Source organism: Mobula birostris, chromosome 12, assembly GCF_030028105.1.
Source record: "Mobula birostris isolate sMobBir1 chromosome 12, sMobBir1.hap1, whole genome shotgun sequence".
NCBI classification, from domain to species: domain Eukaryota; kingdom Metazoa; phylum Chordata; class Chondrichthyes; order Myliobatiformes; family Myliobatidae; genus Mobula; species Mobula birostris.
In genome coordinates, this window is record NC_092381.1 from 108,237,398 (window position 1) to 108,262,471 (window position 25,074).

The 25,074-nt window shown below is 49.2% G+C and overlaps 1 protein-coding gene across 4 annotated transcripts in view; it reads left to right on the forward strand.

The window, feature by feature from the left end:
• Positions 1 to 24,666, forward strand: part of LOC140206174 (pleckstrin homology domain-containing family G member 3-like) — a 139,884-nt gene extending 115,218 nt beyond the window's left edge. For all 4 annotated transcript variants that reach the window (XM_072274440.1, XM_072274442.1, XM_072274443.1 and 1 more), the window contains 4 exons: positions 10,555 to 10,568; positions 12,273 to 12,524; positions 17,201 to 18,641; positions 21,962 to 24,666. In XM_072274440.1, coding sequence (XP_072130541.1) covers positions 10,555 to 10,568; positions 12,273 to 12,524; positions 17,201 to 18,641; positions 21,962 to 23,502 — 3,248 coding nt within the window. In that variant the 3' untranslated portion in view covers positions 23,503 to 24,666. The remainder of the gene's footprint in view (positions 1 to 10,554; positions 10,569 to 12,272; positions 12,525 to 17,200; positions 18,642 to 21,961) is intronic.
• The last annotated feature ends 408 nt before the right edge of the window (positions 24,667 to 25,074 follow it).

Here is a 25,074-nt window from a genome sequence, read left to right on the forward strand (position 1 = left end):
TAATTTGGTGACAAGAACTGTACACAATACTCCAAATTTGGCCTTCTACAATTTCAACATTACATCCCAACTCCTATACTCAATGCTCTGATTTATAAAGGCCAGCATACCAAAAGCTTTCTTCACCACCCTATCCACATGAGATTCCATCTTCAGGGAACTATGCACCATTATTCCTAGATCCCTCTGTTCTACTGCATTCTTCAATGCCCTACCATTTACCATGTATGTCCTATTTTGATTAGTCCTACCAAAATGTAGCACCTCACACTTATCAGCATTAAACTCCATCTGCCATCTTTCAGCCCACTCTTCTAAGTGGTCTAAATCTCTCGGCAAGCTTTGAAAACCTACTTCATTATCCACAACGCCACCTATCTTAGTATCATCTGCATACTTACTAATCCAATTTACCACCCCATCATCCAGATCATTAATGTATATGACAAACAACATTGGACCCAGTACAGATCCCTGAGGCACACCGCTACACACCATCCTCCAATCTGACACACAGTTATCCACAACTACTCTGTCGCATCTCCCATCCAGCCACTGCTGAATCCATTTCACTACTTCAGTATTAATACCTAACGATTGAACCTTCCTAACTAACCTTCTGTGTGGAACCTTGTCAAAGGCCTTACTGAAGTCCATATAGACAACATCCACCGCTTTACCCTCGTCAACTTTCCTAGTAACCTCATCAAAAAATTCAGTAAGATAATCTTTGGTGACATACCAAATCTCCTCAAACTCCTAAAGAAGCAGAGCCACTGGTGCATGATTACATCAATGTATATTTTGGGGTTCTGGTTCTGAGCCTGTCTCTGCCAGACACCCAGCGCCTGATCAGTGATGGCCCCCAGGAAGCTGATGGTTGGAAATGCCGCTGAATATCCAGTCTGATGGTCAGACTGTCTCTCGTCAGCGAGATTAACAGATCCATTTCCTTTGATAGCCGACGAAGACCTAATTCACTCCTCTGCGTTTCTGGAGCCAACCGCGCCCCACCCCACCACCACCTCCCCTAAACAAGCAGCAGGAACATTTAGATTACACGGAGGCAGGAGAAGAAAAGCTTCTCGCTCTGCTTGGATATATATATATTTTTTTGCCCCTCCTCTGGCTGGGGGCGCAGATTGAAATTTAATCGTGAGCTGTTTATTTTATCCCTGTGTTTTGCAAGGCCTTTGATCCTGGGACACTACTGTTGGAGAGAGGGTTGAAGTGGAGATGTGCTTTTGAGGTGTTAAATGTTCAAAGCCATTCCCTTGTGAATGCATGTCGGAATCAATTAACATTGACAACGCTGATCCGACAGGCACTGAGGTCCTTGGAAATGGTACAGGCAACTGTCTGCACTGGGCAAAGGACTTCACATGAGCAAGGACTTGTCAGAATCGGGTTGATTATCATTGACATATACTACATCGTGAAAATTATTGTTTTGTGGCAGCAGCACAATGTAATACATAAAAAGCTAGAACTTGCAATAAGACATATATGTGTAAATTAATTTAAATAAGTAATGCAAAAAAAAGTGAGGTGGTGTACATGGATTCATTGTCCATTCAGGAATCTGATGGTGGAGATGTAGCTGCTCCTAAAGTGTTGCGTGTGTGCCTTCAGGGTCCTGTACCTCCTTCCTGATGGTGGCAATGAGAAGAGGGCATGTTCTGGATTGTGGGGGTCTTTAATGATGGAAGCCGCCTTTTTGACCCGTTAACTCTTGACAATGTCCTCGATGCTGGGAGGCTAGTGCCCATGATGGAGCTGGCTAAGATTGCAGCTCTCTGCAGCTTTTTCCGATCCTGTGCACTGGCCCCTCCACACCAGACGGTGATGCAACCAGTTAGAATGCTCTCCACAGTACATCTGTAGACCTTTGTGAGAGTCTTTGGTGACATACCAAGTCACTATAGGTAACTATCCATCCCCCCCCCCCCAATGTCTGTCCCAAGGACCTTACACAGACACAGGCATATCAGAGTCACATTTACTATCACCAACTTGTGCACAAGTATACTGTAGTGAGGATGCCTAAGACTCATGCACAGTACTGTAGTGATTTTATGCATTACACTGTACTGCTGCCACAAAAAAATCAAGTTTCATGATGTATGTGAGTGATGATAAACTATTGTGGACTGAGAGTGGGAAGGAGGCAGGGAAAAAGGGGCAGGGAGAGGGGAGGGAGTGGGAAGCACCAGAGAGACATTCTGTAATGATCAATAACCTAATTGTTTGCAATCAGATGACTTTCCCTGGTGTCTCAGGGCTGGGTGTGTCTGCACCCGTAACACCGCCCATCCCTGGCACTCCTTCTCTGCCACCTCCATCCCCCAACACACCCACCCTTGCCTGTCCCAACATCCTTGACTCCTGCCGGATTTACAAACCTGCTCTCTGCTCCACGTTGGCAAATACAGTACTGTGCAATTTTTGGCCATTTTTATACCTTGCACAGTGGTGTTGTCACTATATGAACCCGTGAGCACTATTTCATTATTTTCTGATACCTATTTATCTCTTATATTTTGTACTCTAACCTATTTTTATGGCTTGCATTGTACTGCTGCTGTAAAACAAACTTCATGGCATTTGTCACTGATAATAGGGCTGAATCTGAGTCCTGTGTTAGCATCGAGGATATCTATAAAAGGTGATGCCTCGTTAAGGACCCCCATCACCCAGGTTATGCCCTCTTCTCTTTGCTACCATCAGGGAGGAGGTACAGGAGCCTGAAGGCACACACTCTATATTTGAGGAACAGCTTTTTCTCCGCTGCCATCAGATTTCTGAACGAACGGCCATTGCGCCCATGAACTTCACCTCAGTTTTCCTGCTCTCTTTTTGCTCAGTACGTGTTGGTGGTGGTTCTCCACTGTGTCCGATGATGACAGGAAACCTGTGCGGGAGAGTTTTTAAAGTAGAAAAGCCGTTACACTGGGACAGTTTCACTCTCTCGACCTCGGAAGTCCAGGTCCAGTGTTGTGAAGAAGCATCACAAACTGGGGTCTTCCCTGACTGCAGTGGATGACCGTGACGTCGTCTGTGCCTCGTCATGCCCTTCGCTCTCCACGGGCCGTTACTGCACCACCCTCCTGGCTGTTGGATCTCACTGTAGATCTCATCCACGCAGGATACAGGGAGAAAGCAGGAGATTGGGGCTGAGAGGGAAAATGGATCAGCCATGATGAAATGACGGAGCAGATCTGATGGGCCAAATGGCCTCACTCTGCTCCTATATCTTATGGTCAATTAGCCAGTGTAATTTTTCCTGTGATCAGGCCAGGGCAGCGTGGCTCTGTGGGTCGGAAGGGCCTGTCCCATGCTGTATTGCTAAATAAATGATAATCCTGTTTGTGATTCACCCATCCCCTTATTAACATCCTTTTTGTCACAGCTAGCTGCCGACAGCAGAGAGCTGTGCTCCCAAAGCACCTCATTGGGACAGTGTCCTGAGGCTGTTATAAGTACTGAGGAGATGGAGATGCAAGTCTGTCTGCCTCACTGATCAGCCGTCAGGAATCCGAGCTCCAAGGATCTGCATGAATGCCTGTAATTTTCTGTAGCGGCTCTAATGGAATCCTGATGCCATCTACAATATTTTTTAAAAAATCCAATTGACTTTCAATGCAGAAGGCAGCCAAAATTATTCTGTCTTTCACATATTTGTTGAAGAGACTTAAAGTAAACTCATTTCCAATTACCTCTGAGCTACGTTATAAAGCAAAATCGTCCCCCCTCAACCAATCCCAGAGCTTGTCAGCAGATAATGAATGCAAAGTCCTTCTCTTTAAATTGGTTTCTGTTCCCTCAGTCAACTTAAATGTGCAGATGAGCCACTTACTGTTGCCAGGGTAACGGGGACTTGTCATCGTCGTGGTTTGTAGGACTTTTAGCAGCAGCACAATGCGTCCCAGTTTATCTTAGAGTGGTAATGGGCCGCTGGGGAGGGGAGGTGTAGGAGGGGATGTGGTTTTGTGGTTTGAGCTCCATTTAAAGTACCTTTATTTATCAAAGTATGTAGGCAATATACAACCCTGAGATTTGTCTTCCCACAGACAGTCTCGAAACAAAGAAACACCATGGAACCAACCTGTTCAAAGAAAAATATCAAACATCCCTCCCTCCACACGCAAAAAAAAAATCGTGCACAGCATCAAAAAAAAACACAAGCGAAAAACACGATATATAAAACACAAAATCAAAAGGCATATTTTAGTTCAGCTCAGCTCAGTGTTCATTATCTGCAGGCGGCCCCGATTCAAAAACTGTCCGACAGTAGTAACAAAAAAAGAGCAGCCTGAACTAGTACCTGTCATAAACCCAAGTTAGAGTCCAAATCTACAATCCGAGTCGATTAAACCTTGCTCCAGTCCCATCCTCCGACAGCATCGAGGGAGAGGGAGATCACTCCAATACAAGGACTATTCCTCTGGAGGAGAGGGAGGGAGGGAGAGAGAGAGAGAGAGACCCTCCTCTGGCTGCAGCGAGTGAGAGGTGGGATGGAATCAATCATGGGCCCACGCCCTGTCTCCTTGGCTTCCAGGCCCTCATGCTGTACACTGTGCTTGCAGCCTCTCAGAACGTTCTCAGAGACAGCAACGCACCAGGTCCCCCAGTCGGCCACATTATAGTTAACAGGGTCTAACAGTAGCAGGACCACATCTGAAATGTACAAGAAGTGAAAGGAGTTGCTCCATGAACCCTCTGAGGCTGTCGTCTTTGGTGGTGATGTTCGCTGGTCCTACCTTCTTCCTGAAGCAATCTCAACTAACGTAGTCAAACACAAGAGATTCTGCAGCTGCTGGAAGTCCAGAGGAACACACACAAAATGCTGGAGGAACTCAGCAGGTCAGGCAGCGTCTATGGAAAAGAGTAAACGGTCAACATTTTGTTGTGAGACCCTTCACCAGGACTGGAAAGGAAGGGGGAAGAAGCCAGAATAAAAACTGTTGGGGGTGGGCGGGGGGGGGTGAGGTGGAAGGTAAACACAGGAGATTTTGCAGATGCCAGATAACCAGAACAATACACACAAAACACTGTAGGAACTCAGCAGGTCAGGCAGCATCTATAGACTTGGCCCAAAACATCGACTGTTTATTCATTTCCATAGATGCTGCCTGACCTGCTGAGTTCCTCCGGCGTTTTGTGTGCGTTCCTCTGGAGGAACCCAGTGGGCCATGGAGGGAAACCAATGATCAAAGGTTTTGGGGTCGAGACCCTTCATGTAGACTCGTGTCTCTGCAGATAGTGTGTAACCCACTGAGTCCCTGCAGTGCCTCTGCGTGCTCTCCAGATGCCCAACCTCTCGAGTTTTCACAAAGTACTTTGCTTGGTTGTAAAGGCTCAGGATGAGAAGGAAGCTATAGAATTGCAAATTCTTTGCATTTATGAAGCTAAACTTTTTGAGCACTCAGGGGAGTTTTATACCCGACTTTCTGGGTAATGTGGAATGAGCCAGAGTGTCTGCTGTTCACAGTGTCATGGACAACTGTGAATCAGAATCAGAATTGTTTATCACTGACGTGCGGTGTGTTGTGCAGTGTGTGGTTTTGTGGCAGCAGTACAGTGCCAGACATAAGCAATGCTAATACTACTCATATAAATTAAATAAGTAGTGCAAGGAACGTAGAACACAAAACAGTACAGCACAGGAACAGGCCATTCGGCCCACAAAGCTGTGCTGAACCAGCTAAAAAAGCAAATCAAAAACTCCCAAACATGAATCCCTCCTACCTACACAGTATTCATATTGCTCCATCTTCCTCACATCCATGTGCCTGTACAAACGTCTCTTAAAAGCCTCTAATGTATTTGCCTCTATCAGCATACCAGGCTGCACATTCCAGGCATCCAGCACTCTCTGAGTAAAAAACTTACCCCTCACATCCCCCTTGAATCTCCCCCCCTCACCTTCAATGCATGCCCTCTGGTATTAGACATTTCTACCCCTGCCTTCTCTATCTAAGCCTCTCTGTTCAGAAATCTGATAGTAGAGGGGAAGAAACTGTTCCTGAAATGTTGAGTGTCTACTGATTCCTGTACCTCGTCCCTGATGGTAGCAATGTGAAGAGGGCATGTCTCACTTGGTCACAAAGAGACATGGAGCCCTCACTTGGAGTTTTGTGAGCAGTTTTGGGCCCCTAATTGAAGAAAAGATGTGCTGACATTGGAGAGAGTTCAAAGGAAGTTCACAAAAATGATTTTGGGTTTGAAAGGCTTTTCATATGAGGAGCGTTTGATGGCTCTGGGCTAGTACTCACGGGAATTCAGAAGAATGAGAGGTGACCTCATTGAAACCTATCGAACCTGGGTTCAATTCCAGCACTGTCCGTAAGGAGTTTGTATGTTCTCCCTGTCTTCTCCCACATTCCAAAGACATACAGGTTAATTGGTCACATGGGTGTAACTGGGTGGTGTGGGCTCACTGAGCCAGAAGGGCCTGTGACTGTTCTCAATCTCTAAATAAAAATAAAATTCCAGGGCTGGATCTACCCTCAGTGCCAAAAATGAATGGATATGGCCCAAGTGGGTGGGTAGGTGGGAGGAGAGAGAGAGAGTGAGGGAGGGAGAGAGAGAGAGAGAGAGAAAACAACACTAAAGTGGGTCAACAGTTCACAGATGAAGACTGTTTTAGAACTTAAAGGAAAAGGAAAAGAAAAACAATAACGCTAAGCCAACAGGGCCATTAACTAAAACTCTCAAACTGAAATTTAACGCCAATACCGCAGCTGGAAGCAATATCTAAGTACTAAACGATTACCATTCCCTTACATCATCACTCAAAATGGTAGTCCTCTTTCTCAGACAAGGACAAGAGTAAGCAGGGAGAGTAAATATTGCTGTGCTTTTGGTCAAGTGTTGACAAGACTAGAATGAAAAGAAGGGAGTTAAATACCACCATAACGAAGCACTAGCTAGCTGGAACTTGCAAACTCACAAGTGCGATTGCCGAACCTGTTCTGTAACCTGCCTGGTTGAATGGTTTACTGTTTGTAAATAAATGGCTAATGTGTTTATTTGTAATCAGTGTTTTCTATCTCACTTCCCAAACCTGTGACCTTATTTCCACGTAACACTCACCTCTTGTTCTTCCTTTCAGACAGAATCTCAGGGATGGAGATAGTTTGTCCCTACTGTGCGCCTGTGCGTGCTGTGGGACGTGTTAGCTGAACTGTAGACAGGGTAGGGCAGGGAGATTGGTTGGATAGTTTCTGAAGAGGTGCACTGTTTAAAACTGGCTTCTGTGAACTCGGCACTATCTCAGACATCACATTTACATCCATCTGCCGCTGCAAGCACGTTCTTCAGGTTACCTGTAATCAGACACGTACTCAGTGGAGTTGAAAAGGATGAAGCACCTGTCTTGCACGCACACCCATGTGCTGGCATACCTGCCCTTCCGGAACAGGATTAATGATTCAATTTAATATCAGAGAATGTATATAGTATACAACCTGCAACTCTTACTCTATGCAGACATCCATGAAACAAGAAAATAAACCCCAAAGAATGGCAATATCATGTGGAATCAGGATACCCCGGGGCCACACCTCAAGGCGCACATCTTCTGGGCTGCACCTGGAGATATTGAAGCGCCAGGTCCCACGGTGCATCTGAAAGCAAGAACTCACCTCCCTGTGAAGGACCATAGTTTGAGCTGCTGCTGTGGATCACGGACCCCGACAGGACCCAAGCCACCTTGAAAAGAGAGACATGAGAAAAGAAGAATAAGATGTATCTCTGCTGAATGGGAAGATGTCACCTGGGTCTGCAAAAACCTCCGGCACCATCTTTTAGCTCCTCATTTAGTGTTCTTGGGACCAGCCCCTGGGACTCACCGGCCAAGGAGAAAAGGACAGTGCAAGATACCACACAGACAGACACACCCACACCCCCAGACCCAGACCCAGACCCCACCCACACCCACAGACCCGTACCCACACCTCACCCACACCCACAGACCCAGACCCCACCCGCACCCACAGACCCAGACCCACACCCACACCCACAGACCCAGACCCCACCCGCACCCACAAACCCAGACCCCACCTACACCCACAGACCCAGACCCACACCCCACCCAGACCCAGACCACAAAGCTCATTTATTATCAAAGTACGCACAGTATACATTGTACAAACTTGAGATTCATCTCCTTACAGGCAAACGCAAGACAAAGAAACCCAAAAGAACGCATTAAAAAAGACAGCCGCAATGTGCAGAGAGAAAATAAAAAGCACATAATGCAAACAATAACCGCAAGCAAGTAGTGTTCTGAACTGACGTCCACAAAGAGGGTCCAAGACCCATAGTTCAGCGCAGGGCCGAGTAACTGTCGCGGAGTAGTGAGCTGAACCAGCTCGCCCATCACCTCGGACCCCCAACACCCTGACTTTTCAGTCTGGCCCAGCTCCTAATTCGACGTACAGGCATCATTTTCAGTTGCCTCAATACTCTCTCACTCTCACTGTGACCCAAAGGACAGCAGCTACTGACTAAGTCTGAACACAGAGAAGACAAGGAAATTAGTGTGGACTTCAGCAGGGGGCAGATGAACCATCCCTCTCTGCGCATACATGGCTCCTCTGTAGAGAGAGTTAAGTACATCAAGTTTCTAAGAGTTCACATCACGGACAACCTCACCTGCTCCCTTAGTATCACCTCCTTGAACAAGAAGGCACAGCAGTGCCTCCACTTCCCAAGGAGATTGAGGAAAGTGAGGCTCTCCTCCCTCCACCATCCTAACTGCATTTTACAAGAGCACCGTTGACAGCGTCCTGACAAGTTGCATCTCCATCTGGTCTTGGGAGCATCCGAGCATTGGTTGGAAGTCCCTACAAAGGTCTGTGAGAACGGCCAAGAGGATCATAGGGATCCCTACCACCCATCGGGGACATTTATCAGGAGTGCTGCTTATGCAGAGCCCTTCGTATTATCAGTGGTCCCACCCATCCACCCAGCATCCTCTGACTTTCTACCATCAGGCAGGAGACTCCGATGCATAGAAACAAGCACGGTCAGGGTAGGAAACAGATTTTTCCCCAGGCCACTAGGTTTCTGAGCTCCCTGCCGCATCACATTTGAAGTGTCACTGGTTAATTCGCACTGTACCCTGCAATATTTAATTTATGCACTTTGTTTAATTATGCACAATTCATTTGCCGATTTAATTCTTACTTTCCTATGTTATTGTGCGTTATATGTACATCTGTGCTCGACACCCTGGTCCAGACAAACATTGCTTCATCTGACAGTGTACATTTATAGAGTTTAATGACAGTAAGCTTGACTTGACTTGCCCTGACACAGGCAAATTAATGAAGGAATTAAGGAGAAGAACACCCTTCTGCCGCACTTCAGCTCAGAGTGTTACTTGTTTATTTGCACTTTGTATGACCCACAAGAGAGGAGTTGTAAATGTTTTTTGTTATAATTTACTGAATTAAGGAAGCAGAAATTCAGTGAGGAAGATAAAAGCCAGCTGTGACTGGCGGCTCTCTCTCCTCATTTCCTGATGCATCATTATTTATTGATGTGGCCCTCTGGCCAACCTCTGATTGTTTTGTCGTCTCTTTAAAGAGCCGATGGCTTTTGCTGTCAAATGCTTTGATGTAAAACTTCGCAAATGAGCTGCTGAAATGAATACACTTTTTGATATTGTCTGAGGGAAGGGATCGAGCTGAGATGTGCTTAACTTCAATTTTTCTAAGAGGAGCCAGGTTTGGGATTGGAAGTGTGAACGTGAGTCGTGCAGACACAAAATGCCGGAGAACTCAGCAGGGCAGGTGGGGAAGCAGCAGTCGACATTTTGGAATGAGGCCCTTCATCAGGACTGGAAAGGAAGGGGGGAAGAAGGTGGGGCTAGGAGGAGGACAACAAGCTGGCAGGTGATAGGTGAGACCATGCGAGGGGGAAGCCGGATGGGTGGGTGAGGGTGAGGACTTCCTTTCCAGTCCTGAAGAAGGGTCTTGGCCCAAAATGTGGGCTGTTTATTAATTTCGATAGATGCTGCCTGACCTGCTGAGTTCCTCCGGCATTTTGTGTGTGTTGCTTTGGATTTCCAGCACCTGCAGAATTTGTCATGTTTGTGACTTACTTACATTGGTGCTTAGGGCAGCAGTGAAGATCCTCCAACTCTGGCGGTGATCAGGGCTTCCTTCATCGTGTCAGTAACCTCATCTCAGTTTTCACTCCTGTCAGTCACGCAAATCCCGGGTGGAGACTCAGGAATACCGTCACACACAGATGTAGAAGGATCCTTCATTGCTGTTTCCGTAACAATTTTGTGTGACCTGTCAAGGGTGTCAGTCCTGAGTTGAACCCCCGAACCCAGAGGGCTATGTGGGAGGGAAGGGTTAGATTGATCTTAGAGTAGATCTAGGTGGGTTAAAATGTCATCACACACTGTGGGCTGAAGGGTATGAACTATGCTGTACTGTTCTATGTTCTAAATGAGTTTGAATATTTCAACACAATAGATGCTAACAACACCTTCTCTTTTTTGTTTTCTCCCTTGCTGCCTCTCTCCAACTCTCCCAGGATCACCACTGAAGGTAAGGGCTCGCCATAATGATGGGAAATCACTAGAGAAAACACTCCCCGAGCAGATAGCAGCGTTCATTCTCGTCTGAGAAGATTGGCAGGGATGTGACCAGGGCTGGAGGGCTTGAGTTATAGGGAGAGGCCGGGTATCCTGGGAATGTTTTCCCTGCAGCGAAGAAGGTGCAGGGGTAGATGACCTTTATTTGTCACATACAGCGAAATGTGCTACAGTATTTGTATTAAATCGAATCAGCAAGGATTGTGCTGGGGGCAGCCTGCAAGTATTGCCACACTTCCGGTGCCAACATTACATGCCAACGACCCTCTAACCCCACTGCCTTATGGCTTGGAGGAAGTAACTGTTTTCGAGTCTGGCGGTTCTGGCGTGGATGCTACGAAACAGTCCATGAGCAGGGTGGGTGGGATCCGTCATGATGCTACTGGCCCTTTTCTGGCACCTTCCTGTATAAATGTCCTTGATTTGGGGGTAGGCTGGTGCCAGGCAGTTTTGACTGCCTGCTGTCTGCCGCAGTGCTGTTTCCACACCGTGCATGTCAGGGTGCTCTCTACTGTGCACCTGTAGAATGAGGCGTACAAGTACAGTAACATTACCTTACTGCCTGTTACACCACTGGCATTTAGGGCAGCAGTGAAGGTCTTCCATCTCTGTCTGTCCATACCATCGCACTCAGATGTAGAAGGATTCTTCATTGCTGTTTCTGTAACAATTTATTTTGACCCATCTGGGTTGTCAGTCCTGAGCTGAACCACACCACCGCCCCCCTCAAAAACCTGGAGGACCGGTGACCACTCTAAGTCTGGCCTCCACCCTTTGACCTGTTTGGCATGGGTGACCCCACCAAGAGCCAAAGCACAAGGCACTGACTCCAGCCAACACAGCTCTCCCGGGCATTGAGGCAGGTGAGCCTCCAAACCCAATGACAAGGTTGTGGTCTTCGTGGAGGACGTGTACCATAGGAGCAGATGTAAGTGGTGATGGACGTACTGAAGGGCAGGGGACAGGGCTGATGTTGGCCGACTGGGGATTATTCCACAGCCTGATAACTTTGTGTTTGATGTGGCCTCCAACCTGTAGTGATGATTAATAGCGTTATTCTTTTACAACTCTCCCCACAGAGATACACTCCATAACCTGATAGCTTAGGGCAAGTGACTAAAGAGACAGAATAATCCTCTCACTTTGCTGGAGTGTTCAGGTAGTTTACCCTGACCTCCATTAAATTTAGCATTTTTTTTATATAAAAAGAGTTCTAATGTTGAAAACATTTCACAAAATGAGGCTTTCTTAAAAAAAAAAGAGAAATTGGTGAGGAAAGAGGAAAACAAAGAGATAGACTATTTAAAAACAAAGGGAGAGACGGTTATAATGTTGGCAATTCTTTTTTGTGTTATGTAAGGAGCATAAGTTATGTGCTATGGGTCAAGTGAACCAAATCGCTCAGTTTCAGTGACGATAACTTCAATGCAGTTTTATGGGTTAACACAAACCAAGTTTTTCTTTTTTTGAAGAAGGGGAGATGCAGTGGTAGTTAATAGCGACTCCCACATGGGAGGGGTTCACATGCAGTGCAAGCAGTGTCAATGAACTTCATTTGAATATCCTGAATGCTAGCATCCTGATGTACCCTGCACACTCTGTCAGTAACGAACACAACACAGCGCACTGAGGGTAACTGCTACCACCTTTATCCCAGTACACAGGCAGTGAGGACGACTTGCTGTCCAACATGGAGACCCTGAGCTTACTGGGCAGCGTTAGCACACTCGCATCGAGTGTACTGGAGCTGGAAGCTGAGCCTGTGGAGACGGGCTGTCTGGAGACCCCTAGCCCCGGGGACATGGCAGAGCCTGCAGGCCAGAGCGAGGAGAAAGAGCTGCAAGATCCCAACCAGTATGAGGAGCCGGAATTCTGTGGTATTGGAAGCATTGATCTGGAGATGGAACAGGTAACTTCAAAGTTCAAAGACATTTATTATCAAAGTATGTATATATTATACAACCCTGAGATTCATCTCCTTACAGGCAGCCACAAAACCCAGAAGAACACATTTTTAGAAAACCGTCATACACTCATATGCAGAGAGACAAAAAAAAACCCACCAACAGATCATGCACATAAACCAGAGGAAGTCTGCAGATGCTGGAAATCCAAGCATCACATACAAAATACTGGAGGAACGCGGCAGGTCAGGCAGCATAATCAGACCAATCCCGATGAAGGGTCTCGGCCCAAAATGTCGACTCGACTCTTTTCCATAGACGCTGCCTGGCCTGCTGAGTTCCTCCAGCACTTTGTGTGTCATGCAAGCAAACAAAGTTCAGAAATGAATTCCGCAGAGAGTCCTTCCTGTGACCCTTAGTTTAGTGCAGAGTGGAGCAGCAAGCCGAATCAGCTTGTCCCTCGCCTCATGCCCCAACAAATTGACCTTCTCAATTCGGCCTGGCGCTTAAATTGACCAAACCTTGGGTCTTCCTTGCTCTCGGCGATAGGCCCATTGCCTCGGCTCTGCCACATCAAACTGCCTGCAAGATCAAAAGGAAGTTATAGACTGTTACTTGTGACGATTGTTTGCCCGGAAAAGAGCGATTAGCAAAGTATTCTTGTTTCTTCGGCTATCAGCCAGAAGTCACGGATATTCTCCAACGCCAACTTAAACCAGAACTTGCACCGTTGCTCAGTGCCTCCTGCTGCCTTTGTCTAGCATGTGTTTTGAGTGTCCGTCCTCAGTTGGTGCTTCTGAGATCCAATCATGATAAACACAAGAGATTCCATAGATTAAAGCAAGGATGTGATGCTGAGGCTGTACAGTATAAGGCACTGGTGAGACCTCACTTGTACTGAGAGCAGTTTTGGGCCCCTTGTTTAAGAAAGGATGTGCTGGCGTTGGAGAGGGTTGAAAGGAGGTTCACGAGAACGGTTCTGGGAATGAAAGGGTGATCATCTGAGGAGCAATTGAAATCTCAGTGCCTGTACTCACTGGAAATCAGAAGAATGATGGGGGCGGGGGGATCTCATTGAAAGTTATCAAATATTGAAAGGCCCAAAAGAGTGGATGTGAAGAAGATGTTTCCTTTGGTGGGGAAGTCTAGGACCAGAGGGCGCAACCTTAGAATAAAGGAACATCCATTTAAAACAGAGTTGAGGAATTTCTTAAGCTGGAGGGAGGTGAATCCCTGGAAGCTGTTGCCACAGTCGGCTGTAGACGTCAGGCCACTGGGTGTGTTTAAGGCAGAGGCTGACAGGCTCTTGATTAGTCAGGGTGTGAAAGATTATGGGGAAAAGGCATGAGAATGGAGTTGAGAGGGAAATGGGATAATCATTCGTAAGGGATAAAATTGGTCCCTTAGAGAATCAGAGTGGACAGCTATGTGTGGAGCCAAAAGAGATGGGGGAGATTCTGAACAATTTATTTTCTTCTTCGGTATTCACTAAGGAGAAGGATATTGAATAGTGTAAGGTAAGGGAAACAAGTTATGGAAACTATGATGATTAAAGAAGAGGGAGTACTGGTGCTTTTAAGGAATATAAAAGTGGATAAGTCTCCGGGTCCAGACAGGATATCCCTTGGGACCTTGAGGGAAGTTAGTGTGGAAATAGCAGGGGCTCTGACAGAAATATTTCAATTGTCATTAGAAACGGGGATGGTGCTGGAGGATTGGAGGATTAAAAAGGGTCCTAAGAGTAAACTTAGCAATTATCGGCCTGTGAGTTTGATGTCAGTGGTGGGTAAATTGATGGACAGTATTCTTAGAGATTGTATATATAATTATCTGGATAGACAGGGCCTGATTAGGAACAGTCAACATGGATTTGTGTGTGGAAGGTCATGCTTGACAAATCTTATTGAATTTTTTGAAGAGGTTACTAGGAAAGTTGACGAGGGTAAAGCGATGGATGTTGTCTATATGGACTTCAGTAAGGCCTTTGACAAGGTTTCACACGGAAGATTAGTTAGGAAGGTTCAATCGTTAGGTATTAATATTGAAGTAGTAAAATGAATTCAGCAGTGGCTGGATGGGAAATGCCAGAGAGTAGTGGTGGATAACTGTTTGTCAGGTTGGAGGCCGGTGACTAGTGGTGTGCCTCAGGGATCTGTACTGGGTCCAGTGTTGCTTGTCATATACATTAATGATCTGGATGATGGGGTGGTAAATTGGATTAGTAAGTATGCAGATGATACTAAGATAGGTAGAGTTGTGGATAATGAAGTAGGTTTTCAAAGCTTGCAGAGAGATTTAGGCCAGTTAGAAAAGTGGGCTGAAAGATGGCAGATGGAGTTTAATGCTGATAAATGTGAGGTGCTACATTTTGGTAGGACTAATCAAAATAGGACATACATGGTAAATGGTAGGGCATTGAAGAATGCAGTAGAACAGAGGGATCTAGGAATAATGGTGCATAGTTCCCTGAAGGTGGAATCTCATGTGGATAGGGTGGTGAAGAAAGCTTTTGGTATGCTGGCCTTTATAATCGGAGCATTGAGTATAGGAGTTGGGATGTAATGTTGAAATTGTATAAGGCATTGGTAAGGCCAAGTCTGGAGTATTGTGTACAGTTCTGGTCACCGAATTATAGGAAGGATGTCAACAAAATAGAGAGAGTACAGAGAAAATTTACTAGAATGTTACCTGGGTTGAATCACCTAAGTTACAGAGAAAGGTTGAACAAGTTGGGTCTTTATTCTTTGGAACGTAGAAGGTTGAGGGGGGACTTGATAGAGGTATTTAAAATTATGAGGGGGATAGATAGAGTTGATGTGGATAGGCTTTTTCCATTGAGAGTGGGGGAGATTCAAACAAGAGGACATGAGTTGAGAGTTAAAGGGCAAAAGTTTACAGGTAACATGAGGGGGAACCTCCTTACTCAGAGAGTGGTAGCAGTGTGGAAGGAGCTTCCAGCAGAAGTGGTTGAGGCAGGTTCGATGTCGTCATTTAAAGTTAAATTGGATAGCTATATGGACAGGAAAGGAATGGAGGGTTATGGTCTGAGTGCAGGTCGGTGGGACACAGACTAGAAGGGCCGAGATGGCCTGTTTCCGTACTTTAATTGTTATATGGTTATATAATGAAATGGTGGAGCAGTCTCGATGGGCTAACTGGCCTAATTATGCTCCCATATCATATGGTCTTATGCTTGAAGTCCAGAGCAACACACGCAAAACACTGGCGAAACTCAGCAGGTCGGAGCCAATCAGTGCCTGTAAGGAGTTTTGTATGTCCTGTCCACTGACTGTGTGGTTTTCCCCCAGGTGCTCCCACAGTCTTCCCACAGATTTCTTCCCACAGTCCAAAGACATACCTGTTGGTAGGTTAATTGGTCATTGTAAATAGTCCTGTAATTAGGCTAGAATAAAATAGGGAGATTGCTGGTGGTCCAGCTGGAATGGCTAGAAGGGTCGATTTTGCACTGTATCTCAATCAGTCAATAAATATAGCAAGCAAGCTTTGTGGGTTTCTCTCTCAACTCTTGAGTAGGAAGTCTAGCACTCAGAGTAAGGCTCCAGACTGATGCTCTAGTGTCAGGCCTTGAAGGCAGACAACTTTCTATGAACAATTTGTTGATTGTAGAGAGCACTGGGGCCTCCTGAAAGGAATGTGAAATGTTATATGCAAATACAGGCCTTTCCTCCTCACTGTTTTTACATAGTTGCCATTGATCAGATTAGATTATGTCCATTTCCTTTGTCACCTGTACACCGAAACATACAGTAAAATGCATCGTTTTACATCAATGACCAACACAGTCTGAGGACTGGGCTGGGGCCGCCAGCAAGTGTTGACAACGTAACTGCCCACAACTCACCGACTCTAACCTGTACATCTTTGGAGTGTGGGAGGAAACCAGAGCACCCGGAGGAAACCCATGTGGTCACAGGGAGAACGTACAAACTCCTTACAGACTGCGTTAGGAGTTTCCATGAACACAAGAACCTGCAGAGGCTGGAAATCCAGAGCAACACACACAAGGTGCTGGAGGAATGTGCCGGCCAGAAGACAACGTGGACCTACTGAGTTCCTCCAGCACTTTGTGCCTGGTGCTCTGGAACTTAAAGAGGTCAGAGGTCAGGGTGGGGAAAGGGAGAAGCGAGGAGGGGGAAGAATTAGCAGAAGGAGAAATCGATGTTCATACCATCAGGTTGGGGGCTTCCTCTTCCCAGTGGAGCGTAGGTCATCGATGACCTCCCGGCTCCATCGTCCAAGGTGAATGGTACGGCGGGAGTTCATCATCGTTCCTGCAGTGCATTGTTTCCACTGCAGAGGGGACTGGCTTGTACAGCTTCACCAGAGCCCTGTGAGGCCACCCTCACCCATTCCCGTCTCTCACAACAGTGATGGAGGATTGGACTGTGAGAGGCAAGTTGGAAGCTGCCGAGGTGGAACATGAGGTGTTGCTCCTCCATCCTGAGAGTGGCCTCATCATGAGGCGAGAGGAGGCCGAGGACAGACTTGTTAGAATGGGGATGGGGATAGGAGTTAAAATGGTGGGAATCTTTGATTGCCGGCACTGCAGGTATTACACTAACCATTACAGTAACCGTGCTGTCCATTATTTATGGAGATTTGGACGATCTGAAAATGGTGAAATAAACTCATCTTTCCATTATTCCCCTTCCCAACACAGATATTTGCTGGGATGGAGTATCTGCAGAAGAAGGTTCCAGAGGACCTGCACGCGATTGTGGAGGAGACCCCGCCCCTGTGTCGACCTCGGGCTGTGCCTGACGAACCCCCGGATGTCTTTGAAGATACGGACGTCAAAGGCTGTCCACTGGTGGATGCTTCCTGTGCTGAGCAGGCTGAGGAGACTGGGCCTTGCACCACTGAGTCTTCTGAAGACAGTGACCTCCACAAAGGGAAGAGGATTCCCTCGCTGCAGAACCTAGTGGATTTGGGAGGGACGGATCAGGAAGACCGCAGTAGCCAGGTTCTGGAGGGTGAAGGTACTTGCGCTAGTGATGGGGATGGAAACGGGGGTGCTGGTGGTAACACCCAGAATTTGTACCCAAGCACGAAAGGTAACGATACAGGCAGTGACGAGGGAGAGGGCTGCACCGCCGGCAGACAGGGGGGCAGCCATCAGGTTGTGGTGATCTCGGAGGACGGTGCTGTGCAGAAGGTGCTACCACCAGAGACTGCTCCAAGCTCCAGTCCTGCTGATGTACCAGAGAACAAGGTGAGCGGGAGGGAGTCCTCTCGCATGGAGGACGACCGGCTGCTAATTGAGAAGATAAAGAACTACTACGAGGCAGCGGAAACATCCAGTGACCAGCACCTCGTCCAGCGCCGGGAGAGCATCTCCTTTATCCCCACTGGGGTGGTGAGGGATTCTATTTTACGCTTCAACTACAAGACGGCACACGAGCGGATCGAGGAACTCCACGACGACAAAGCGGGCGCCAGGGACAGCCCCCTTTGGCCCGGTGACTCCGGACCCAACCAGGGGATGGGACCGCCGCAAGGAGGTGGCGAGACTTGCTCGCCCTCACAGCAGGAGGAAGGCCGGGGTCCCTCCCCGGGCCCAGCGCCCGTCAACGGCCACAGCAGCCCTGCTGGCGGCGAGTCGGAACTGGAGTTCAGGTCGTGCGCAGAGATCATCATGGTGTGGCGTGAGATGGAAAGGGCCGCTCACTTCTGGGGCCACTGCCCGCAGGGGAGCGGGGCTGCCCGGGCCTCCCTCCGGCCGACGGAGGCTAGCCCCGGTGAACCGCTGCTCATCCTTGAGGACTCGGACCTGGAATCCAGGGCGGACACCCACAGTGACCCGCCAAGCAGCCCCGGGGAAGAGCAGCACCCTCGGGGTACTGAGGGTCCCGGGGATCCCGGCCTCTGCTGCTTTGGTGAAGGCGCTGACCGGTGCCTCCTCCAGAACTCCGAGAAGATCATGACCAAAGTCCAGCTACTGGCAAAAATGTACAGCCAGCGGATCAGCCGGAAGAAAGCCCTGCTGCAGCGGCGTGTCTGGGAGCTAGATCCCGAGGCAAGGCCTGGGCTCAAGCTGCGCAGGAGAAGGCTGGCTCCAGACCTGTCCCGAGCCCAGGAGTGCCAGCAGGAGCACAATTACGGTGGGTAACGATCCTCTGGTCATCGCCCCCTCCTCCCTGTACAACACCACTCTGGGGAAACTCCTACAAACAAGAGATTCTGTAGATGCTGGTGAAGGGTCAAGGCTCAGAACATGGACTGTTTATTCCTCTTCATAGGTGCTACCCGACCTGCTGAATTCCTCCAGCATAACACACACACAGACATCGCTGGAGGAACTCAGCAGGTCAGGCAGCATCTACGGAGAAGAATAAACCGTCGACATTTCAGGCTGAGGGCCCTTCAACAGAACTGGAAAGGAAGGGAGGGAAGCAGTCAGGATAAGACTACTACTGCTTTGCACCCCTTTGCAGGCATTCACAAAAAAAAACCAAAATAATAATAATAGATAAATAAGCAATAAATAACAGTAACAAGAGTTCTTGAAAGTGAGCCCATTGGCTGTGGGAACATTTCAATGATGGGGAGAGTGAAATTGAGGTAAGTAATCTCCTCTGGTTCAAGAGCCTGATGGTTGAGGGGTAGTAACTGTTCCTAAACCTGGTGCTGTGGGTCGTGAGGCTCCTGTACCACCTTCCTGATGGCAACAGTGAGAAGAGAGCATGTCCTGGGTGGTGCTCTCCTGCAACAGCACTCCATGTGGATGTGCTCAATAGTTGGGATGGCTTGACTCACGATGGGCCATATCCACTACTTTTTCCGGGATTTTCCGTGCAAGGGCATTGGTGTTTCCACACCAGGCTCTGATACAGCCAGTCTATACACTCTCCACCACACATCTATAGAAGTTTGTCAAAATGTTAGATGACATGCTGAATCATTTCAAACTTCTAAGAAAGTAGACGGACTGCTGTGCCTCTACAAGGGCAGTACCAGAGAAACGGACGATGGTAAGCAAAGTTCCATTGTTCAAGGAAGGTAATCAGGATAACTCTCAGAAATTGTAGACCAGTGAGTCAGTGGTGGGCAGATTAATAGAGTGGATTCTCAGGGACAAGAATTACAAGATTTGGAGAAGCATTTGAGATAGCATGGATTCGGGAGGGGCAGGTGATGCCTCACAAGCCTGACAGTTTTTTGAGGAAAGCAATGAAGCTAGAACACATCACAATCAGAATCAAGTTTCATATCACTGGCCTATGTCGTGAAATTTGTTGTTACGTGACAGCAGTACTTTGCAATACATAATAGGAAAGGAAAGGTATGTCGCATCCGGAGTTTCTCCAGGTAGCGGATGATTTCCCTCCACGCCTCTCTGACGTAGTGGGGAACCGCGTACGAGACAAATTACAGCAGTAGTTTTGCCATTGTCTTCTGCCAGGTGACTTTCCAAAGAGATCACCAGCTCGTAACCCAGCACGGATGGAAAGTGTGCAGGGGAGCCGGCTGGATTCGAACTCTGGACCTTTCGTCCCGAAGTCCAGCACTGATGCCACTACGCCACCAGCCGTGTCAAAACGTAACACATAATAAAAGCTATAAATTACAATAAGAAATGTATACCATATATAAATTAAATTAAATAGTTCAAAAAGAGAGCAAAGAAAAAGCAAAAAAAGTACCGAGGTAGAGTTCATGCATTTAATGTCCATTCAGAAATCGGATGGCAGAGGGAAAAGCTCTGTATCTGTGTGTGCCGTCAGGCTCCTGTACCTCCTCCCTGATGGTAGCATTGAGAAGAGGGCATGACCTGGGTGATGGAGGCCCTTAATGATAGGGTGCCTCTTATGAGGCATTGCCTTTTGACGATGTCCTGACTAGTGCCCATGATGGAACTGACTGAGTTCACAACTCTGCAGAATTTTCCAGTCCTGTGCAATGCCCTCCCCCCAGCCAGTTAGAATGCTCTCCATGGTACGTGTGTAGAAATTTGCGAGTGACTTTGGTGACAACATTCTTTCTTTGCAATGAATATGTTGGACCAAGAATAGATCTTCAGAAAAATTAACACGCAGGAACTTGAAACTGCTCACCCTTTCCACAGCTGGCCCCGTGTGTGTTCCCTCGATTTCCCCCTTCCTGAAGTCCACAGTCGATTCTTTGGTCTTACTGACATTGAGTGCAAGGTTGGTGTTGCAACACCACCTGATCTGTCCTGCTCCTGTATGTGGGTGTGGTGTACATGGAGTCACATAAGGCATTTGACAGGATTCCCCATTGCTGGCTCACCTCGAAAGTCATGGCACCGCCTCAGTTTTGACAGCATTCAGCTCCAAGTTGTTGTGATTGTACCAGGACACAAACTGATTTACGCCCTGGTGGTACTTGGACTGTGTGTCATGTAGCAGTGTGGTTATTTTAATTTGTTGATTAGTTTGCACACTTTGCCTAGTCTGTGCTAAGTTAATGCTGAAGTTCAAGTTTATTGTCAATCAACCAGATACACGTATACAGCTAAACGAAACACATTCCTCTGTGACCAAGGTGCAAACACAGAACATGAATCACACACAGCACAAGGCACATTAAAATAATCAGCTGGCTGGAGGTGTAGTGACGCAGCACCAGACTACAGGGCGAGCAGTCTCACGTTCCTATCTGGCCGACTCCTTGCGCACTTTCCATCCGTGCTGGATTTGGCGTCGAGCTAGCAACTCGGCCTAGTAAAAACAAACGGCAAACGCTAAAGAAACGGCAAGGTTGCCACCCGATGTGCCACAAGCTGCAGAAACGAACAACAACGTGAAGTAATATTAACACAGTCATTCTGACATGCTGGCTTGTGGCCACCTCTTGTGCCACGATGAGGCCACCCTCAGGGTGGAGGAGCAACACCTTGTATTTTGTCTGGGCGGCCTCCAATCTGATGGCATGAATATCGATTTCTCCTTCCAGTTAAAAAAAATCCACTCCCCTCCCTCTCCTCTTGTTCCCATTCTGGCCTCTTCTCTTCTCACCTGCCTATCACCTGCTCCTTTCCTTTCCTTTCTCCTATTGTCCATTCTTGTCTCCTATCAGCCCTTGACCTTTCCCACCCACTTGGCTTCACCCATCACGTTCCAGCTAAACCCCCCCACCCCACCCTACCTTTTTATTCAGGCGTCTTTCCCCTTCCTTTTCAGTCCCGAAGAAGGATCTCGGCCCCAAACACCCACTCTCTATTCATTTCCACAGATGTTGCCTGACCTGCTGAGTTCTTCCAGCATTTTGTGTGTGTGTTGCTCTGGATTTCCAGCATCTGCAGACTTCCCCGTGTTTAAGATTGTCCTGTGTTTGCCCTCCTCTTGTAATGCGGCGTCGCTGGAAGATAACTTTAATGGTGCTTCATGTTAATGTGTTCTGACTGTGCACTTGAACTTAACACAGGTACTCTCTTTCTCTCCCTCTCTCTGTCTCGCAGATTCGGTTCGGAGTTTGGAGCCACCCACTGTGTTCGGACACCTGATCATTCGGGAACCCGTCCCTGTCCTGTTCGCCCAGGAGAACAGCGTCCAACCTGCTGCCCTCAGGGTCCATCCTGCGGTGTCCAGCCCGCCGAAGCACGCCCCAGACTCGCCAGGCGATCCAGCGTCAGGATGCGCCTCCCCACTGAGCCCCATGCCCTCGGGCTCCCTGCAGCTGGTCGAGTGTGCGCACAGTGCGGGCATTTGCACGGAACGCCTGCCAGAGTTTCCCACTACCCGCCCGCACCCGGACTCCCGGAACGAAGCCCCCGCAGCCACTCTTGCTTCAGCCGGATCCAGGTCACCCTTGCCCATGTTGCCTCCAGCCCCCAGACTTGCCTCTCCCTGTGCAGCGGGCCCTACAGGTGAGGGGAGGCTTGGGGGGCCTGGTCCCACAGAGGAACCAGCGCCCAGGTCCGGGCTCCTGCTGCCCTGCGCCGCCTCTGAATTGTGCTGCCCCCTGCCCAGCTGGGTGAGCCTCCGGGGCCGTTCTCCCTCCCCCTCCGCTGTCAAACAGCTGGAACAGTGGATGTGGCAGCCAAGGTTCACCCACACCACTCAGCCTTGCCCGTCTGCAGGCACACACGCCCGGACACCCTCTCCATCCCAGCCTTGGGAGAGCCGCGACCCGGAGGGTGAGCCCAGAGTACGCCCGAGTCCCGGCGTGGAGGAACCCCCGCCGCCGCCTCCGCCCTGCGCCTCTATCCGGCTTCGGTCTCCCTCCCCGTTCCGGAGCCAGAACCGGGCGGAGCCCCCCCAACCCTCTGGCTGCCAGCGGCCCGTCTCCCTCCAGTTGTGCTCTGCCCCGCCGGGCGAGAGCGAGCCAGCGCCCGTGGGCTTTAGACCCCACTCCCGAAGGGGCAGAGCCCGACCTGAGAGCGGGGCGGCGCGGTTCTCTCTCACGGGTCCCCGGTTGCGCCCTCCCTCAGAACCGGGTTTGGGCAGCAATCCCTCGCCCAGCGAGAGTCCAGTGCAGTGTCCGCAGGCCAGTCCATTCCACCCGAACCCCGACCCAGATGGGACCCAGATCGTCTCGGGTCCCAGCGATCACAGCCCTGGGCCCCGATCCCCAGGTACGCCCGCTGGGCTCCAGCCCTCCGCCTCTCCGTGCCCAAATGTCATGTCACCGCGCAGCAGCAGACGGGCCACTGAAGCGGCGGATTCAGAGGCGGTGGCCCCCCTGCTGCCGCCCGGCCCGTGCTTCGCTCCTTCTCCCCCCACCTCTCCGTCCAGCTCCCCGCCCGAGGAGCTGGAGCCCATCAGCCGGTCTGGCAGCGGGACTCCGGAGCCTGGGGAGGCAGAGAAGGCGCGGCGCCTTTCCACTGGCGGGCGCACCAGCTACTCCACCACGCTCAGCCTGCAGATCGGCGGCGGCGGCAGACCAGCCACCATTAGCCGGGCGCAGGTCAGCCTGACCCAAGCGTTCTTCCCCGCCGCCACAGCCCGTAGCCCACGCAGGATCACCGGGACCAGCGCCAGCAACCCCCCCTCGACGTGAGCCTGGAGCCCGCCCCCATCTCGCCCTTCCAGCCTCAGCGCACCGGGCACCCCCTTCCTAAGGCCCCTACCAGCTGGAGCAGCCCTCGGGTCCAGGTGTGATTAGAAGCTGCCCCCTCTCCACCACCCCACTCTTCGGGACGAGGCTGCAGAACGGGATCAGAAAGCAGCAGCCACGCAGGCAACGGGCTGAACGGCCGCGCCGTGCGCCACCTCGAGGTGTCCAGGCGGAAGGGGAAGTAGGTGGGAGTCGGCGGCCCTGAACCCGATCTCAACCCGGTAACCCTGCTGTCCAGGGCTTGGGGCAGGAGGCCGAGACCTGAGGGTCACTGCGCTGGCCAGGCAAACTGGAGTCACTCTTCACTCTCCCCTTCCCCTTCATTCCTCCTTCCCACCTTCCTCCGCCCTCTCCTCCTTGCCCCACCTTCCCTTCTCTTTGCTCTTCTCACCTTTCTCTCTGACCTCTCCCCTCCCCTCCCCTCTCTCCCCACCCCACCTCTTACTCTTTCTGATCCTCTTCCCCCCTCTACATCCCTTCCACTCCCCTACCCCTCAACTCTTTCCTCTCCCATTCCCTTCCTCACCCCCTCCAGTGAACAGTATCTAATTGTTTGACACCCATCCCACCCCATTGTCCCGAGTGGACTCCAGCACCCGTGGGGGAGTGCCTGCCCAAAGCATGGTCATCTGTCGAGCTCCCGGCAGTGGGGAGAGGGATGATGCAGCGTAGGAGGGGTTAATGGAAGTCCTTTCTGCTGGCGGTGTGACCCTGTTACCGGGTGCCGGTGGGCTTCTGACCAGCACCTGCCCCTCGCTCCCCCCAGGACCTGCAGAATGAAGTGTGTGGGGGTGCACCGGACCAGGGGAAGTGTTTCTCTTCATCACTTGCACAGCACACCGCAAAGGCCAACGAGAAGCTTCACACTGCACTGGGGAGAGTTATTTTTTACCATAGCTACGAGAGTCCTGGTTTCTATATTTTTGTGAAATGCCTATGGTATCAGTTATTATTTGTCTTGAACATTCAGAGAGACGGGATCAGACTTTTGTAAATATCTCAGTTGGATAACATCTAACTACATCGCCGCCCTGACGTGGATTGTGATAATCTCTCCTTTCCAATTTTTATGAAACTTTTTTGAAAATAAAGAAAACCCTATTCTAATCATACTGGCAAACTTCCCTGCACTGAGCTAAAAATCCGTAACTCTATTTATGTGAGGAATTTTCAACCTTTTGCACTCAAACTGCTTTGCAACTGATGAGATCTTTTCATAGAACAGTCTCTGCCCCAAGGGTTCACAACCGTTTTAATGCCACGAAGCCCAGGTTGAGAACCCCTGCTCTGTCCTAAGTTTTGCACAGAAAGCTCTCACAAACAGCAAGATGCCTAGACGGTCTGCTTTGATGATGCTAATTGAGAGGGGCTCCACAGTTTCTAGAAACGTTTTGACAGAATTGTTCGTGCACAACCACATTTTCTGCAAACAGACCTGTAGCTAGCCCTCGGTCCTATTTATGAGCCGATGGGACAAAATTCCAGACAACGCACATAGTTTGTCAGCAATGAGAT